The sequence below is a fragment of the Eriocheir sinensis genome, chromosome 8 (assembly GCF_024679095.1).
Source record: "Eriocheir sinensis breed Jianghai 21 chromosome 8, ASM2467909v1, whole genome shotgun sequence".
In the NCBI taxonomy this organism is placed as follows: domain Eukaryota; kingdom Metazoa; phylum Arthropoda; class Malacostraca; order Decapoda; family Varunidae; genus Eriocheir; species Eriocheir sinensis.
Genome location: NC_066516.1, coordinates 3,225,154 through 3,244,680, shown reverse-complemented (window position 1 = coordinate 3,244,680; position 19,527 = coordinate 3,225,154). Strand labels below are relative to the sequence as shown.

At 39.1% G+C, this 19,527-nt stretch overlaps 1 protein-coding gene across 1 annotated transcript in view; it reads left to right on the top strand.

Annotated features, from left to right (window-relative positions):
* LOC126995330 (solute carrier family 23 member 1-like) overlaps positions 1–18,423 on the top strand; it is a 50,743-nt gene extending 32,320 nt beyond the window's left edge. Inside the window, exons 5-9 of the mRNA XM_050854809.1 lie at positions 1,381–1,520; positions 3,798–4,037; positions 6,645–6,774; positions 15,941–16,058; positions 17,221–18,423. Of these exons, the coding sequence (XP_050710766.1) occupies positions 1,381–1,520; positions 3,798–4,037; positions 6,645–6,774; positions 15,941–16,058; positions 17,221–17,299 (707 nt within the window). The 3' untranslated portion in view covers positions 17,300–18,423. The remainder of the gene's footprint in view (positions 1–1,380; positions 1,521–3,797; positions 4,038–6,644; positions 6,775–15,940; positions 16,059–17,220) is intronic.
* Positions 18,424–19,527: the final 1,104 nt, after the last annotated feature.

The window sequence follows — 19,527 nt, the reverse complement described above, 5'->3', positions numbered from 1 at the left end:
TAATTATTTCTCCTCACATATATTTGCTTATATTCTTCAGAGTTGTTTAATTTCCATGATCTATTTAGTATAGTTTCTGTTGCCATTTGGGACCTTAGCTTTATCTTTAGTGGTCTGTTTTTTCCTTCCTCGTATCTTCCCAATCTAGTTATTTAATCTAATCCTTCCTCTATCTTTTCCTCCTTTTCAGTATTCATATTTCTCAATATACTTTTCACCTTACTCCTCTCATAACTCTCACTCTGAGCCTTCACTGTTTTTTTTTTTTCTGCCTTTACACCAAACACTATAACACACTTTTTCTTTTCTGCCATGTCCCTCACCATTCCTTTTCTATTTTTTAGTACATTCACAACTTCTTTTTTCTATATCTTGCCTCTGTTTCTGTTGCTGTTGTTCTGGAATTTCCCTAAAGGTTATTTTTTCCATGTCTTTTTCACTTCTCCACTCCTTCAATTCATCATTAACCACATCCTTAATCTTTTCCTCTACCTTTACACCCACACCCTGCTGATCATTTCCTATCCTCTTTGCTACCTCCCTTTTTATAATTTCTTTCATCTTCCTTCTCCATGTCTTCGTTTATCCCCATCACACTCCTCTCTCTTCCCATTTTCAAAATTTGTATCTCCTGGTCTTTTTTTTATTTTTTCCATCTTCAGTTGTGCTATTTTTTTTTTGGCTTTCTAAATGTTCCTTAGCCATTTTTATTATTTCTTCTCAAGTTTTCCACCATTTTCTTTGTTTCCTCGTCTCTTCTCCTTCCCTCATCATCTCTCTTTTTCACGTCGGTCAGTGCCTGAATCACTTCCCCAAACTGTGCTCTTAACTTTCTCATTTCTATCACTATTTTATCACAGTCCTGCTCCACTTTGTTTATCCTTCTCCATTGTATTGGTTCCCCTATTGATTTGGCGTGAATCCCTCAAAATTCTCACCCGATCGCGAGTCATCTTCCCGTCGATTTGGAGACGCCATTTTGGATTTTTGTTTACCTTCCTTCCCACCTCCTTCCTCTCTTTCTCCTCCCCGTTAAACTTATCACTTATTACTCTCATTTTCCTCACAATTTCTAGACTCCTAGGAGACAAGACTAAGCTACTTAGCTGTTGCTCGGGCCCTAATCGACTGGCAAATATTAGATTGTTGATCTCCGCTTCGTCTGTCCACGTCCGTTCTCTTCCGTCGGTGTGTGTTTGTGTGTTTGTGTGTGTGTCCAATTACGTGTTTTGTCGATATTTTGTTTCTTAATTACACACCTTGACAAAAATTCTGGATCTGCCACTCTTCCACGATGAAAAATCATGTCAAAAATGAAATGAGATCAGATTACAGCTTGAGGTGTAAATTAGGTTATAAGCATTTTCTCTTTTCTTACAGGAGCTCCACCGCCCCCAGTTCATGCCATCAATCGGGGCATTGGTGTTGAGGGAGTTGGATGCATTCTAGCAGGAATGTGGGGCTCTGGGAATGGCACCACTTCTTATTCTGAGAATATAGGGGCAATTGGAGTGACTAAGGTAAGGTATAAGTTATGTAAATAGTAAAGCATTTGACACAGTGCCTCACCAAAGGCTTCTGACCAAAAAAAAAAAAAAAAAAAACATTGAATTGAGGATTAAGTTTTGAGCTGAAGCAAAATGCCAGAAGCATCGCCTCTTCGGTGGGTCCAGAGGATGTACAGGAGCGATAGGATAGGATGCAGAAATAAGGTTATGATCGGAGGAGCCCAACGGAGAGAACAGTCTGACAGAGTAAACACAAGGGTTAGAAGTAAGGGAGAGGTCTAATATGTTGGGCCGGTCTCCAAGACGGTCGGGAATACGTGTAGAGTGCTGAACCAACTGCTCTAGATCGTTGAGGAGAGCAAAGTTGTAGGCTTGTTCACCAGGCTGGTCAGTGAAAGAGGATGAAAGCCAAAGCTGGTGGTGAACATTGAAATTTCCCAAGATGGAGATTTCAGCGAAGGGAGAGTGGGTCAAGATGTGCTCCACTTTAAGAGTTCATATTATAGTCAAAGAATTTTACAATGTCAGTAGAGTTAGGTGAGAGATAAACAGCACAGATGTATTTAGTTATAGAATGACAATAAAGTCTTAGCCAGATGGTGGAAAATTCAGAAGAGTCAGGGTCGTGGCACGAGAGCAAGTGATGTTGCGCACGTAGGCGCAACATCCAGCTTTGGATTGAAATTTAGGACAGAGATAGTAGGAGGGAACAGAGTAGAGATTGCTGTCAGTAGCCTCAGAAACCTATGTTTCGGTGAGGAAGAGAAGGTGAGGTTTAGAGGAGGAGAGATGGTGTTCCACAGAACAGTATCCAGTATGTACATACATACCTATAGTCTGGAGATGCATTTATGAGTGTGAAATACCAATGTAAACATGTTTGATTCAATGAAATTTCATGGGGAACTTTGGGAATATACCCCAAGTATCTGGAATTGCCGCTTATCCGGCATCTCTGAATTCCCACAGTTGCTGGCTACTAGGGGTTTTCTTGTATTATTTTTTGTCCCCACCTTTTTTTCTGTTTTTCTCTTTACTGTCAGTCTTATCTTTCATACCTATGCTCATAGAAAAAACTATGATTTGGGTCTGTATCAATTTTTTTATTTTCCCTTGATGTCCTTACATGGAACCCAATAATAATAATAGTAATAATAATAATGATAATAATAATAATAATAATAATAATAATAATAATAATAATAATAATAATAATAATAATAATAATAATACAAACATGAAATTTACCAAATTTATGCTACCATGCAAGTGTGAGCTGCATAAAAAAAACAAATATTGAAATAATGTATAAACCTTTTCAATGATGTGCCCCATTCCAAGCAAAAGTGTGGCAAGTCACCAAAGGTGTTATGTAACCAGCACCTGCGCTGCTCTCCATCTCGACCAACCATGAGCCAGGAGAACCTCAGTCAATGTAGCCAATCAGTCACTTCACTGTTCTAGCCCTCAGTCAACAGAGATCAGGAGGGACTGTAACTGTGAAGCTAACACAGCCAATTAGTGGCTGTGCTGCTCTCACCCTCAGCCAATTAGGGTCCAGAAAGGCCTGTTACCTAGAGGGTGACACAGCTAATCCGTGGCTGTGATGTTGCTGCCTTTAATCAAGCAGGGTCCAGGAAAGACACAGTCATTTAGAGAGTGACACAGCCAATCAGCAGCCACAGTGCTCTCACTCTCTGCCAAGCAGAGGCCAGAAAGGGCTCAATTTCCTGCCTACTGGACTCTTGTCAGCATCCTTTCACATGTCACTATGTTTATTTTACATGTTTTAATGCTTGTTTTTCAGCTTTTGTTTGTCTGATTTACCTCACTGCCACATGGTATGGTTCATTATTACATAGCACATTTGAACCATGCTAAGTAGATAGATATAAGTAGGATCAGTGTCCCTTATTTGGGATCTCTTGTTAAAATATTAATTTTTGATTGATTTGCTTCATTGAACTAGTGAGCCGTAATGAATTAATCTTAAAGGGTATTATAGCTATTATATTTCCATGTACATATTTTGCTATTCTTAAATGAACATATATCTTCATAAATATAGTAACTTTGACTTATTTTCATTATTGTAAATATGTTTGATGTTTGTTTGAACAGCTAGAGGTTTTGTTTGTAACATCTTTAATACTATTTGACTAAGAGCTATCCATTATTATCCATTACTTACCTAAAACAGTATATAACTAGTGGCTGAGGTAAGTATAAAATTAGTTAACATAGTGGTAATTAAACACAGCAAGATAACTAAGAATGGTGTTGAACCAGGTGGGCAGTCGCCGAGTGGTGCAGTTTGCAGCCATCACCATGATGCTCTTTGGTGTTCTGGGGAAATTTGGAGCAGCAATGGTGACGATTCCGGAACCAGTAGTGGGTGGGATGTTCATGGTCATGTTCTCCATGATCACCGCAGTGGGGCTGTCCACCCTTCAGTATGTCGACCTCTCCTCCTCCAGGAACCTCTTCATCATTGGGTTCTCAATCTTCTTTGGCCTGGCACTACCCAAGGTAAAGGTCTAACTTCTTGAAATAAAAGTTTGGAAATATATAAACAGTCATGATGCTTAAAAGTAATCCTGTTGACATCAAACCATTTCCATTTTGGTAGTGAATTGTCAAGTTTTGGGGGTATTTTGAATTTCCAAAATGTAAAAATTGCAAAACAAAATATATATATATATATATATATATATATATATATATATATATATATATATATATATATATATATATATATATATATATATATATATATTATTGTTTTGCAATTATATATATATATATATATATATATATATATATATATATATATATATATATATATATATATATATATATATATATATATATACACACACACACACACACACTGTATGCTAAACAATCAAGTCTAAATAATGAATTCCATTTTTTACCTTGCATTCATTTTAGTATAGAATTTCCATAAGATTAATTTCGTTTTTCAAGGTAAAATCTATGATGTTGACTGTAACCTAAAGGTGCTTGATGCTAATAGCAAGAGAGAGAGAGAGAGAGAGAGAGAGAGAGAGAGAGAGAGAGAGAGAGAGAGAGAGAGAGAGAGAGAGAGAGAGAGAGAGAGAGAGAGAGAGAGAGAGAGAGAGAGAGAGAGAGAGAGAGAGAGAGAGAGAGAGAGAGAGAGAGAGAGAGAGAGAGAGAGAGAGAGAGAGAGAGAGAGAGAGAGAGAGAGAGAGAGAGAGAGAGAGAGAGAGAGAGAGAGAGAGAGAGAGAGAGAGAGAGAGAGAGAGAGAGAGAGAGAGAGAGAGAGAGAGAGAGAGAGAGAGAGAGAGAGAGAGAGAGAGAGAGAGAGAGAGAGAGAGAGAGAGAGAGAGAGAGAGAGAGAGAGAGAGAGAGAGAGAGAGAGAGAGAGAGAGAGAGAGAGAGAGAGAGAGAGAGAGAGAGAGAGAGAGGTGGGTGGGTGGGTGATTGAGGGAGGATCCACCCCATTTTAAGAAATTGTTTGAAAAATATCGAAAATATGTTAAATGCTCAGGCATGACCGTCTTTGCATAAGCTATCAAATGGCAGCTTTATTTTTTTTTTTCATGCGAATTTAAATGTCCCACTGAGCCTGAGTTTAAAGGTCTAATAAGTGAGCGTGGTGAACCAGTCCTAGTGCGGGTGGCAGAAATAATTTCGTTACATTATTTTCAATAAATATGATAAAATAATGACATACCAATGTATTTTTGTGCATCTGGCATCTTCTCCTCGGCCCACCGCGGCTTTTCTGTCTCCCACTCAGATGAACTGGTGCCTGAGGGAAGAGGAAGACCTTTGTTTACACCGCGGTCTTTCTTCATGAGCTCTTGCTAAGGCATTAGAGCATTTACCTTTGACCTGAAGCCTTTCACTGACATCATGTCAGGGCGGAAACAGCATATGGAGAAGATCCGCCGAATGGCAGTTTAAACAAGGAAAACGCAAAAAACTGACACGCAATAAAACTCAAGTTCAAGTTCAAGCGCCTCGCCACTACAAGATCCCTCTCTCCCATCACAACCACCAAACCAATTGTTTCATTCAAAAATACGGTTGAACTGCACGAAAGTCAAGTATACAAGATACTTTAGAGTGAAATTGCTACCCAAGTGACAGTAATATAACACAATTTGGGATATGACAAGTGTCATCTACTTACAAGCATGTTCGGAAGAAACATCAATATAGAAGAGGGTTGAAACGCGGAGAGCAAAGAAGAACTACCACTCCAATCAAAGGCAAAAGAAAAATAAAAGTAGATGACACCGTAAGCAACGAGTATAAACCAAGCGAGTTTAGAAGCTCAAAACTGGTAACAATGAACGACTTGGCGCGTCACGATACCCTCGCTTTATATAGAGAGAGCGGGGATATCGTGGGAGCCAGGAGTCCCATCATTAGATAAATGCACTGATATGTGACTAATAAACCCTAAGGAATCAAACAATAACAGGTCTGGGACATTATAACTGTCTTTGATTGCACCATGACACAGAAAAGGAAAAATATCTTTAATTGCCGTCTTCTCAAAGCTAGGAGTAATACATACACAAAATGCATCTCCTCCGATAGTGTTAGCGCAGCTGCCATAAAACTTGAGGGTTAGGAGCTAAACATGTTAGAGAGCAAAGTTAGAAAGAAAATTATCAACTAATTTATTTTTTGCATAATACTGAAATAATACAGTCAGGACTGCAAATTTTCTCATATATATTTTTTGCAACTAATTGAAAAGGTTTCAATATTTTTTTTTCTAACTGTGTAAGGAAGGTTATAAAGCATTTTTTTGTGTGCAAAGGACAAACAGATTGGTTCGGAAATGACGGAGGATATAGACTTCAAAATATTTGAAAAATCACGAAAAAATTTCATAAAAATATAAAAAAATACTCAATTCATTTTATGTTCTAGTATGATGTTCAGAGTATTATTTTTCATGACATATTTTGAAATCAAAACCCTCGGGCTATTTATAAAAAGAGGCGGATCCTCACCTAAAGTGGGTGAGTGAGCGAGTGACCGAGCGAGTGTGTATGCATGTATTTTTACATACAGTATGATGGGAGTTGTCGGTTGTTGAGTATGAACTTACTAATAATTGTCTTCATTTGACAGTGGATGGAGGACAACAGCGATGCAATACAAACTGGGAATGACATCTTAAATCAGATCTTGAGTGTGCTCCTGCAGACTTCTATGTTGGTTGGCGGTGTATTAGGCTTCATTCTGGACAACACCATAGCAGGTAAGGATAAGAGAAAATAGCTATAGTTCCAAAACATTTTCCATGTATATATATATATATATATATATATATATATATATATATATATATATATATATATATATATATATATATATATATATTACAGCAGAGGAAGCAGCTCAAGGAAGAAAAAAAATGATAATGAAAAAAATGCCCGCTACTCACTGCTCCTACTAAGTGTTTAAAGGAGTGGCCGAAAGATAGGTCAATTTCGGGAGGAGAGGTGTCCTGATACCCTCCTCTTGAAAGAGTTCAAGTCGTAGGCAGGAGGAATTCCAGATGAAGGAAGAATGTTCCAGAGTTTACCAGCGTGAGGGATGAAAGAGTGAAAATGCTGGTTAACTCGTGCGTAAGGGATTTGGACAGTAAAGGGATGAGCTTGAGTAGAAAGTCATGTGTGGCGAGGCCGCGGGAGGGGGGGAGGCATGCAGTTAGCAAGTTCAGAAGACCAGTCAGCGTGAAAATATCGATAGAAGATAGAAAGAGAGGCAACATGGCAGCGGAATTTAAGAGGTAGAAGACTATCAGTAATAGGAGAGCTGATGAGACGAAGAGCCTTAGACTCCACTCTGTCCAAGAGGGCTGTGTGAGTGGAGCCCCCCCACACGTGAGAGGCATACTCAATACGAGGACGGACAAAGCCCTTGTGTATGGATAGCAATTGTGCGGGAGAGAAGAACTGGCGGAGACGATACAGAACGCCCAATCTGGAGGAAGCTGATTTAGTGAGAGAGGAGATGTGAAGTTTCCAGTTAAGATCATGAGTTAAGGATAGACCGAGGATGTTTAGTGTTGAAGAAGGTGGCAGTTGAGTGTTGTTGAAGAATAGGGGATAGTTGTTTTTGAAGATTGTGTCGAGTTGATAGGTGGATAAATTGAGTTTTTGAGGCATTGAAGGACACAAGGTTTATTTTACCCCAATCGGAAATGATAGCAAGGTCTGAGGTTAGGCGCTCTGCAGCCTCCAGTCTGGAGTCTTGTAATTCCTGTTGAGAGGGTCTTCTTTTGAAAGGAGTTGAATAATGCAGAGTGGAGTCGTCAGCGTATGAGTGGATAGGACAGTTTGTTAAAGAAAGAAGATCACTGATGAATAACAGGAAGAGAGTGGATGATAGGACAGAGCCCTGTGGAACACCACTGTTGATAGGTTTAAGGGAAGAACAGTGACCGTCTACCACGGCAGAGATAGAACGGCTGGAAAAGAAACTGGAGATAAAGGAACACAGAGAAGGATAGAAATCGTAAGAGGGCAGTTTAGAAAGTAAAGACTTGTGCCAGACTCTATCGAAAGCTTTCGATATGTCTAGCGCAACTGAGAAAGTTTCACCGAAACGGCTAAGAGAGGATGACCAAGAGTCAGTTAAGAGAGCAAGAAGATCGCCAGTAGAACGCCTCTTGCGGAACCCATACTGGCGATCAGATAGAAGGTCAAAAGTGGAAAGATGCTTTTGAATCTTCCGGTTAAGGATTGATTCAAAAGCTTTAGATATACAGGGAAGTAAAGCTATAGGGTGGTAGTTTGAGGGATTGGAACGGTCACCCTTTTTAGCTACAGGCTGTATGAAGGCATACTTCCAGCAGGAAGGAAAGGTAGATGTTGATAAGCAGAGGTGAAAGTTTGACCAAGCAGGGTGTCAGCACGGAGGCACAGTTTTTAAGAACAATAAGAGGCACTCCATCAGGTCCATAAGCTTTCTGAGAGTTGAGGCCAGAGAGGGCATAGAAAACATCATTCTTAAAAATCTTAATAACAGGCATAAAAGAGTCAGAGGGGGGATGAGTAGGAGGAATATGCCCAGAATCGGAGTGGAGTTTTTACAGAAAGTTTGAGCGAAGCGTTCAGCCTTGGAGATAAATGAGACGGCGGTGCTGCCGTCAGGGTTAAGAAGAGGAGGGAAAGATGAAGAAGTGAAATTGGAGGAGATATTTTGGCAAAATTCCTGAAGTCCCGGGAAGAATTAGAAAAAGCAAGGTTTTGACATTTGCTATATATGGATGAAAGAGGTTTTGGTAAGTCGAAGAATAGATTTGGCACGATTTCGGGAGGAAATGTAAAAATCATTTATATATAATTTATATCATATATATATATATATATATATATATATATATATATATATATATATATATATATATATATATATATATATATATATATATATATATATATATATATATTCAGAAATCTCTCGATATAACGGACCCGCTTACAACGGATTTCGGATATAACGGACACAGTCAGAGGGTCAGAAATCCACGCAGACCGACCGAGAAAAGTTTTTGACCAACCGGCGCTCAGTAACTACAACAGCGTCTGCTAGCCACCTCGCCCTCCTCCCTCTATCTGCTGTCCCATCCTTCGGTTACTGAAGTCTTTTCAGCCCACCTGATGAAATATTTTCTTCCTTGTGGCTTCCATTTAAATAAAGAATGTATTCACACACAAGAAAGTCTTGTGCATCAATCCAGGAGACGTAAATGTAATGGAAAATACCCAAGTGTTTGTGAGTGTTGGTACTGACACAGCCTTAGAGGGGTCGCCCGTTATGTAGGTTAAGTTAGGTTTAAGTTGGGTTTCGTTAGTTTAAATTTATTCGGCACGTGGGTTGGGCGGCGGAAATACGAAGCACAAGCTGGGACAGGGTGGCAGGGGGGGTGGCCCATTACGCTGGCCGGTGTTGCGAGAAATGCCTCCTCGCAGAAATAAGTCCCTCAGCTGTCCACCATGCATGCGCACTGGGGAAATACAGAGCAGGAAAAACACTAATTTGCCTGGTTTTGTTGTAGCTTCTCCAATTGTGATCTTTGTTAGCGGTGAGTGAGATATAGAAACAGTAAGCTAATTGAACCTCTCTCTGCGAGCTATTTTGCAGCTGCGGCAGGGGGCGGCGGCGTGTGTACAACGGGCATTGAAAAGTCAATCACTTAGTGATTTAATGATCTGCGAAAGAAGCTGTTAGCAGATTATTTCATAACACACCGAAAACTACCAAAACAAAAAACAAAAACAAAAACAAAAAAAAAACAATTCCGTTTGCCAGTGCGAGATAGGCGAACTTGTAAAATTATACCCATACCCGTAAAAATACGGAAAATACGGCCCCCCCGTAGAGCCCCACTGCCAACCTGGCAGCCTCAGTGGGTCGCCAAGTTAGCTGTGCGGCTATGCAGACAACGTGCATACAACATACACAATAAAAAGAAATATATACCTACGTTTATTAGGTTCGTCGGTATTACTATACGTATCATTGAATTTCCGCCACTTATAACGGACTAAACTGCCCCCCAGTTAGTCCGTTATATGGAGGGTTTATATATATATATATATATATATATATATATATATATATATATATATATATATATATATATATATATATATATATATATATATATATATATATATATATATATATATATATATATATATATATATATATATATATATATATATATATATATATATATATATATATATATATATTTTACATGGGGTCCTCGGATTATGACGTCCTCGATATATGATATTTTTAGGTTACGACGCAACCCCCATAAATTATTAAAAAAATCCTTGTTTTGACTTATGACATTTGTTTTGTAATTACGAACTTAAAGCGTAAACTAGTTCACGACCGCGGTGTAAAAATGCATCATCACGCATCGCTTGACCGAGGAAAAAGGGAAGCTCATTTCCCACTGTACGTCATTTTGGTTTGTTGTGCTTTTGCTCTCTTTGGTTTGTGGGGTTTTTTTTCATTGACTTTTTGCCTTCATTATATCTCCCAAGCGGAAGGCAGACCCTTCTGATGGCAGTGCATCGAAGAAAAGGAAAACCATCACAATGGAAGTGAAATTAGACATTGTGAAATAATCGAAAAAGGGAGGAACAGCGATGAACATTGGTCGTGTGCTGAACTTAAGTCGCTCAACGATTACAACAATTATCAAGGATAAAGATCACATCCTTGATTATGTGAAGGGATCTACTCCTGTGAAATCGACAGTGATAACCAACTTCATGCGTGAATTAGTTCGTCACCGCGGTGTAAGAATACGTCTTCACGAGGCGCTCAACCGAGAAAGAAGGCAAGCTCATTTCCTGCTGTACACCATTTTGGTTTGTTGTGCCTTTGCTCTCTGGTTTGTGTTCTTTTTTCATTGACTTTTGGCCTTCATTATGTCTCCCAAGCGTGGCATAGGTGAGTGATTTAGGTGCTTATGGCACTTCGGCTAGAGGGTTGGGGCTGACAGTTCATTCTAATAATGGGTGTACAGTCATTTCTCGGTTTACGAGTTTAATTTGTTCCGGAATTTTGCTCGCACACCAAAACACTTGTAAACCAAAACGAATTTCCCCATTGAAATTAATGTGGATCCCATTAATGCGTCCCATATCTCAAAAAAAAAAAAAAAAATATATATATATATATATATATATATATATATATATATATATATATATATATATATATATATATATATATATATATATATAGATATTTTTATGTCATTTTATACAGAATTAAAGTAATTTTACTAATAAATAGCAATGATAAATAAGATAAAGCACAAATCAATGTGTTACGGTTGTTAAGGAGACTCCTGCAACCACTAACTACGCTCGAGGTGTAGGCTTCACACTGGGCTTTAACAGCCACATTTTCCCTATTATCGAGGCACCGGAACTATGTTCGACCATCAACGCGAAGCCAACCCGACTTATCGTCCGAAATGGAGGGTGAACGGGAGTCAGTCACTTCCAGGCGGGAATACAAGCCGCCGAGGCTCGCACCCCGTTCCAGTTGCGAGCACAGCCTCCGCTGTTCCTGTTTTCTTTTTTGCAGCACCATCTCTTTTAACCAGGGTTGGAGTAATTACACTTGAAAAAATGATTTACAATTGCAATCACAATTACTTTCATAAACTTTGAATTACAATTATAATCATAATTACATTTGGAAATAGCAATTACATTACAATTACAATTACTTCAAAACAAATTCAATTACAATTATAATTACATAATGAACATCACCCGTATCCTCTATATCATCACTTTTTTTTATTTTTACGGCAGAGGGCAACTCAAGAGCAACACAAAAGAAGATGTAAAAAGAAAAAAAGCCCGCTCACTGTTGCTCTCATACAGCGATAAGTATAGAGTGGCCAAAAGAGGTCAATTTCGGATGGAAAGGTGTCTTGATACACTTCTTGAAAGAGGTCAAGTCATAGGCAGGATGAAATACAGACGATGGAAGCATGTTCCAGAGTTTACCAGTGAAGGGGATGAAGGAATGGAGATGATGGTTAAATCTTGCATAAGGGGTTTGGGCAGTATAGGGATGAGGATGAGTAGAAAGTCGTGTGCAGCGGGGCCGCGTGAGGGGGGAGGCATGCAGTTAGCAAGTTCAGAAGAGCAGTTAGTATGAAAATATCGAAATATCGAAATATTGAAGTACTGAAATATCGAAAGATTTTTTTTTTTTTTTTTTACAGCTAAGGAGATAGTTCAAGGGCGTAAAAAAAAAAAAAAAAAAAAAAAACACGCTACTCACTGCTCCCGAACAGAGGTCAAAGGAGTGTCCAAAACGAGAGGTCAATTTCGGGAGGAGAGGTGTCCTGATACCCTCCTCTTGAAAGAGTTCAAGTCGTAGGCAGGAGGAAATAAAGATGAAGGAAGATTGTTCCAGAGCTTACCAGGGTGAGGGATGAAGGAGTGAAGATGCTGGTTGACTCTTGCATAAGGGGTTTGGACAGTATAGGGATGAGGATGAGTAGAAAGTCGTGTGCAGCGGGGCCGCGGGAGGAGGGGAGGCATGCAGTTAGTAAGTTCAGAAGAGCAGTCAGCATGAAAATATCGATAGAAGATAGAAAGAGAGGCAACATGGCGGCGCAGTTTAAGAGGTAAAAGACTGTCAGTATGGAGAGAGGAGGTATGAAGTTTCCAGTTAAGATTTTGAATTAATGATAGACCGAGGACGTTTAGTGTCAAAGAAGGTGACACCTGAGTGTTGTCGAAGAATAGGGGACAGGTGTTTGGAAGATTCTGTTGAGTTGATAGGTGGATTAATTGAGTTTTTGAGGCATTGAAGGGCATCAGGTGCTTCCTATCCCAATCAGAAATGATAGCAAGATCTGAGGTTAAGCGTTCTGCAGTCTCTAGTCTGGAGTCGTGTAAGTCCCTTTGGGAGGGTTTTCTGTTGAAAGAAGCTGAATAATGCAGAGTAGAGTCATCGGCATGTGAGTGGATAGAACAGTTTGTTGTGGAAAGATCACTGATGAATAACAGACAGAGTGGGAGATAGGACAGAGCCTGCAGGACACCACTGTTAAGTTTAGGGGTTGTGTGTGATTTATGATATGGTGTGGCTGGGTGTGGTGTGAATTATGGTGTGTTGTGTAGTGAGACGATGCTGGCTGTAATATCTGGTGTGGTGTGGCTGGGGGTGCTGTGTGAGATGGAGTGGATGAGTGTGATGTGTGGTGTGATGTGTCATGTGGTGTGAGGTATGGTGTGACTGGGTGTGGTGTGATGTGACAGGGCATGATGTGTAATGTGTTATGGGTGAGTGTGGTGAGAGGTATGATGTGGTTGGATATGGTGGTATTGTGTGAGGTATGGAATGACTGGGTGTGATGAGTGTAGTGTGATTGGGTTTGATGTATGGTGTGGTGAGGCAGAGTGTGATGTGATGTGGCTGGGTGTGGTATGGTTGGGTTTGCAGTGAGGCATGGTGTGACTGAGTGTGATGTGTAGTGTAGTGCGGTGTTGTATTCCATAATGTGATGTGTGGTGTAGTGTGTATGGGTGTGATGTGTGGTGGTGTCCTATGACATGATGTGGCTGGGTGTGGTGTGAGGGATGGTGTGATGTGTAGTGTGATGTGGCTGGATGTAATGTGTGGTGTGGTGTAAAGCAGGGTTCTTCAAAGTACGGGTTGCGACCCAGTACTGGGTTGCGAGCTCATATTCAGTGGGTCGCCACATAATAATAATAATACAGTAATATTAATAATCCACATGTCATAAATATGAGAGAGAGAGAGAGAGAGAGAGAGAGAGAGAGAGAGAGAGAGAGAGAGAGAGAGAGAGAGAGAGAGAGAGAGGACTAGTAGCCTACACGTTGAGAACTTGAATCTTTACTAGCCAGAGGAATTAATATATCCTCAGTGTCAGTTACGTCTCTACCGCGTGATCATAAACATAGGCATAGTCCCCTCCTTAGTGACACATACTTTTATTCCCAATTCTTTATCAGAATGGATCGTTTTGTTATAAAAAGTAAAGTCACTGATCAGTAATCAAGTACGTGTGCACCAAATAAGGACACACAGGCAGAGAGGCGTGTGTCGAGCATGGGAGAGGCGTCATCCTCATCAGCTTCCTCTTTTGAACCACTTGCCAAAAAGAAAGCTAAGTCATGGACTAGGCAGTACAGCGATGAATTTCTGAATTATGGCTTCTTTACGCGTAAACAAAACAAAGGAAAACCAAAACCACAGTGTTTGACTTGCAGTGAAGTTCTTACAAATGAAAGTTTGAAGCTATCAAAACTGAAGAGAAAGTATCATATACATACTGTGAGAAACTTATCCTCCCATCCACTGTGGTCCACATCCACAGTCTGTGGATGTAATGAATATGATTCTTGATGGAAAGCTAGCAGACAAGATCAAATGTGTCCTCAGTGATACACCAGTGTCACAGCGGATTAGTGATATCATGGAAAATTTAGAATTTCAGCTGGTGTCACGTCTACATGTAGTCTGCTGGAGAATTTGCTATTCAGCTTGACGTCAGTACTGATATATCTAACTGTGCAGCACTTCTAGTGTATGTGAGATACGTATATGAAGATGACCTTTTGGAAGATTTGCTCGGTTGCTTAACCTTTCCTACGCATTCATCGGGATCAGAGATTTACAGTGTGTTGAAAGACTGTAATTGGAAATACAAACTGAAATGGGCCAACTGCAAAGGAATTACAACTGATGGAGCAGCAAATATGATTGGAAAAAACAGTGGGGTTGTTACTAAAATATCAGAAGCAACCGATAATGACATTATACTTGGAAACATTGCTTCATCCACCGTGAAGCGCTGGCTGCCAAAGATATCCCAGACAGTCTCAGAACTGTCCTGAAATATGTGATGAAAGTTATTAACCTTATTAAAGGATCAAAGGATCAGTTTAATGGGTAGCTGAAACATTATTGCTTTTCTTCTAGTGAATTATAACATTTTTTCTTTTCTAATCCAATGAAAACAAGGTCAAGCATTCGACATTCACACAAAGACTTCACCGTAGCCAACACTGTGATTGTTTTGCTCAACTGTTTCAGTTAACTACATATGCTGTAGCTACCCATTAATCCGATACATTTTTTGTTTTGAATTTTAGATTTAGAATATGGATAATCTTTTTAATGTGTAACTCAAAGAAATATCACGGACTTTTTTTTTTCTTTTTTTTTTTTCATTTCCTATTTCAGTAAATTGTATCATTTGTTCTTTGCTAATCCAATGAAATATAGTACTTTTTTATAAAACACGAATACATAAAGGATGAAACGGTCAAATAATGTGAAAGTGATGTTTTGTGCGACATATGGAGACAGGTAACGAGTGTTTTTTTTTACATAAACTGTGAAATTGGATCGAGGTGTTGGAAGGCTAATGCCTGTTACCAGGTTGGTAAGGCGGCTAAAAAAAAAGGGCCTTTGATTAGGGAGCGTGCCCGACAACTGTGAAATCGGCCCTTAGTAGATGTAAGGGCTAACTTTGACAGGTTCGATGATGTGTTGACGGAACTGGGTGAGCCTGCTGGTGACCACCCATGGAGACGTGCTCAGAGGGATCTCTGGGGTTAGCGTTGTAGGGTGGCTGAGCTATAGCACCCCCTGGCATATACCCTCATTGATTAATTGACTGATTTAGAAATTTGGACTTTTTTCAGGTTATAATTTACTGTCTGCAAAATTTGTACCGTTGGGATTATCAGATTGGTGGAGCTCAGATTGATGAACTTTTTCTGTAGTAAAATTTAAGATTTCACAGGATTCTCATATATAAAATTGAAGTTCTCTGTAATTAATTATAATACTTCTTTTTCCTGAAGAAAATAAAATTCCATTTGCTGCAGGTACACAGAAAGAACGTGGCCTTCTTGAGTGGAACGCCCACCTGAGTTCATCAACAGAGAAAGATGAAAATAAGACCAAGTGCTATGAGATACCATTAATAATGGACACTGTAAGAAGGTGAGGACACGTCCATTTTCTCATTTATAACATAAACATTTTATTATCATACAGGCAGATTAGGTTGAGGCAAGAGAAGGGTCTGGTTAAAAATGTATTCAATTACGCAGCTGCTAGTGACTGGTCTTTGTGTCAGGGAGAGGAAAATTTATGTAGGATAAAAAGAAAAATTGTCATACATGGAGTCATTTGCAAAACTACCAAAAGCATGAATACTGTTATAAATTAATATGACAATCATATTAGTAATTCAAAATTTAAAGAACCAGACTTATTTTTAATAGAGACTACCTACCTGTATTATCATCATCCCTAAGACAAGGAGGCTCTATTGTGCTTTCAAGTGTCAAGCACATTGAATCAGTCTGGAATTTCAGTATATAATCTTGAGCACATTTCAGATCTTTCAATTTCTCAAGTAAAATCTGAATTAATTTTTAGCACAAGTAAGCAGTTGTGAAGGACCATTCCACTAATGAGGCTGTGATTGATTTTCTTACTGATTTTCTAACTTTTCCTCTCCTTTACCAAATTTAAGATAAAGTTCGATGTAAAAATTATTACATTAGATAATTCATTCACAAAGGTAAGCATTAACATTAAAGTAAGGTATATCTGGAGAAAGCAGAATCGAGACCAATAAGTGGGAATTCAAGAGATTGAAATTTATTGCTTCAGTGCTGTAAAGGAAAACAATAGTTAAAAGGACTATTTATGAATGATGTTTTAGATTTGATACATAAGTACATAATGTGAAATGCCGAATGTTTTTCATATGGGGGAAATGTACTGATTCTTTGAAGCAGATTGGACAGATTGAAACAGTGAACGAAATTAAAAAGTAAAAAGTAGCAAATTTATTTATGTTAGTGAAAGATCACCTGTGATTTTAAACAAAGACTTATAAAAAAGAGATTCATAAAGGGTTTTAGAATGCAAAGAGTTTTGATAGAAATGATATACAGATAGATGTCTAAAAACTTCTTCGATAAAGTTCCAAGAAGAGTGTGATGATGCAGATAGGTAAGGAGATATAGAGAATTGTAGAAAAGATGATCTAAACTTAGCATCTGGTGTCAATATATGTGAGATGATGATTGACATAGTTTAGCCCATAGTTTATTATATTTCTTTTAATTTGTAAAATTTTTATGATTTTCAGAATGTCTTGGACAGAGTATCTCCCTTTCTGTCCAAATTTCATTGGATGCTGCAGAAAAAAAAAGGATTTGGATGTTTGACCAGTAAAATGATATATATATATATATATATATATATATATATATATATATATATATATATATATATATATATATATATATATATATATATATATATATATATATATATATATAATTTTCATGCCACCAAAAGAAAAATAGTATTTTTTTAAAGTATGTATTTGACTGGAATTTTCAAAAAATAATAATAAAAAAACTATTAGGTATTTGCTGTCACTTAAATTTCTCACAGTATTATTTTAGTATTCTTATAGATATATTTAATAACTCTGTTTTATATGTAAGATCCTTTATCATGTACTCTGTTTTACATGCAAGTTCCTTTATCTCCAGTTTCCTTTCCAGCCGTTCTATCTCTGCTGTGGTAGACGGTCACTGTTCTTCCCCTAAACTTATCAACAGTGGTGTTCCACAGGGTTCTGTTCTATCACCCACTCTCTTCCTGTTATTCATCAATGATCTTCTTTCCATAACAAACTGTCCTGTCCACTCATACGCCGACGACTCCACTCTGCATTATTCAATTTCTTTCAACAGAAGACCCTCTCAACAGGAAGTACATGACTCCAGGCTGGAGGCTGCAGAACGCTTAACCTCAGACCTTACTATCATTTCCGATTGAGGTACAAGGAACCTTGTGTCCTTCAATGCCTCAAAAACCCAATTTCTCCACCTATCAACTCGACACAATCTTCCAAACACCTATCCCCTCTTCTTCAACAACACTCATCTGTCACCATCTTCAACACTAAACATCCTCGGTCTATCCTTAACTCAAAATCTTAACTGGAAACTTCACATCTCCTCGCTCACTAAATCAGCTTCCTCGAGGTTGGGCGTTCTGTATCGTCTCCGCCAGTTCTTCTCCCCCGCACAGTTGCTATCCATATACAGGGGCCAGGTCCAGGTTGATAGGTGGTCTTTTCTGGACAGCATGTAGGTAGTTTTAAGCCACTCGGCGGCGGCTGAAAAATCCCAGCTTGGTGGCACCGGACGGGGATTGAACTCGCGTCCTCCTGAACGCGGCGCCATCACTCTGTCGACTCAGCCACTGCCTCCCCTTAAAGCTGTGGTGATGTTACTTTATATTTAGAATAATAGTGAATAAAGCTATGATTTTTTTACTCAGGATTCTATGTCCTTGTTCTCTTCACCGTAAGGGAGGGTAGAACGAAACTCGTAGGTCCTTCGACTGTGTATTAAACTACAAAGGTGCAGAAAGTACGGGAGGCGGGACGTGTAGGTATTCCACATGGTGGCTACTCTCGGACTTAGGGAAAATGGGAGACTGTCATGGAGTACAGAAGTGTTGCCATAGAGCGTGTAGCGTTAATGTCTTTCCCGGTCTGGTAGGGAAGACGAACTGTGTATCCCAAGTGTAATGTGTTGGTGTGAGGCAATTGTTACTGTAAATGCGTAACCTATTCTTACTAACCCACAGGCACGGGTAGCGAGGCTAGGTGCCTCTCGTTCGTGACGTCCATGTGACGTGTAACCATGACGTAGTAGTCATCATCTCAACCGGCAGTTTCTCTCTCTCTCTCTCTCTCTCTCTCTCTCTCTCTCTCACAGTAACAATAGTTCAGCCGCTGCACTATGTTATATACTTACAGTATGTTGTACCAAAGACCGTATTTTCCATGCAAAGGATAAGTAATTTCCTGCGAGTAAAACTTTTTTTGCAAATATATAACAATTTCAAATGAGCCTCATCCCTATGTATAGGGCTGAGCTAGTGTGTGTGTGTGTGTGTGTGTGTGTGAGAGAGAGAGAGAGAGAGAGAGAGAGAGAGAGAGAGAGAGAGAGAGAGAGAGAGAGAGAGAGAGAACTACCAGTTGAGTCAGTGATTACTACTACTTCATAGTAAAACGTCACATTGACGTCACGACTTGAACGAGAGGCGGTGCGTACATGATGACGGCACCTAGCCTCGCTATCCTCGCCTGTATATTTTAGTGAAGTTTACCTTAAAATTACTCTTACAAGTGCCGTAATCATCCACATTTGGCACCTAAGCCTATTTTTGCCAATAGGCGCACCTGACATTACCAAATGTGGGGTACAAACTTGGAGGAGGGACTGTTTTTTGGGCGCCATTAAAGGTAATGGCTAAAGAGTAGCTTAGCCGGATATTTTGTTTTTATTTATTAATGATCCACGAGACATCCTGGAGGTAAATCAAAGTATGTGCTTATCTTTGTATTCATTCATACACACACTGGTAACAT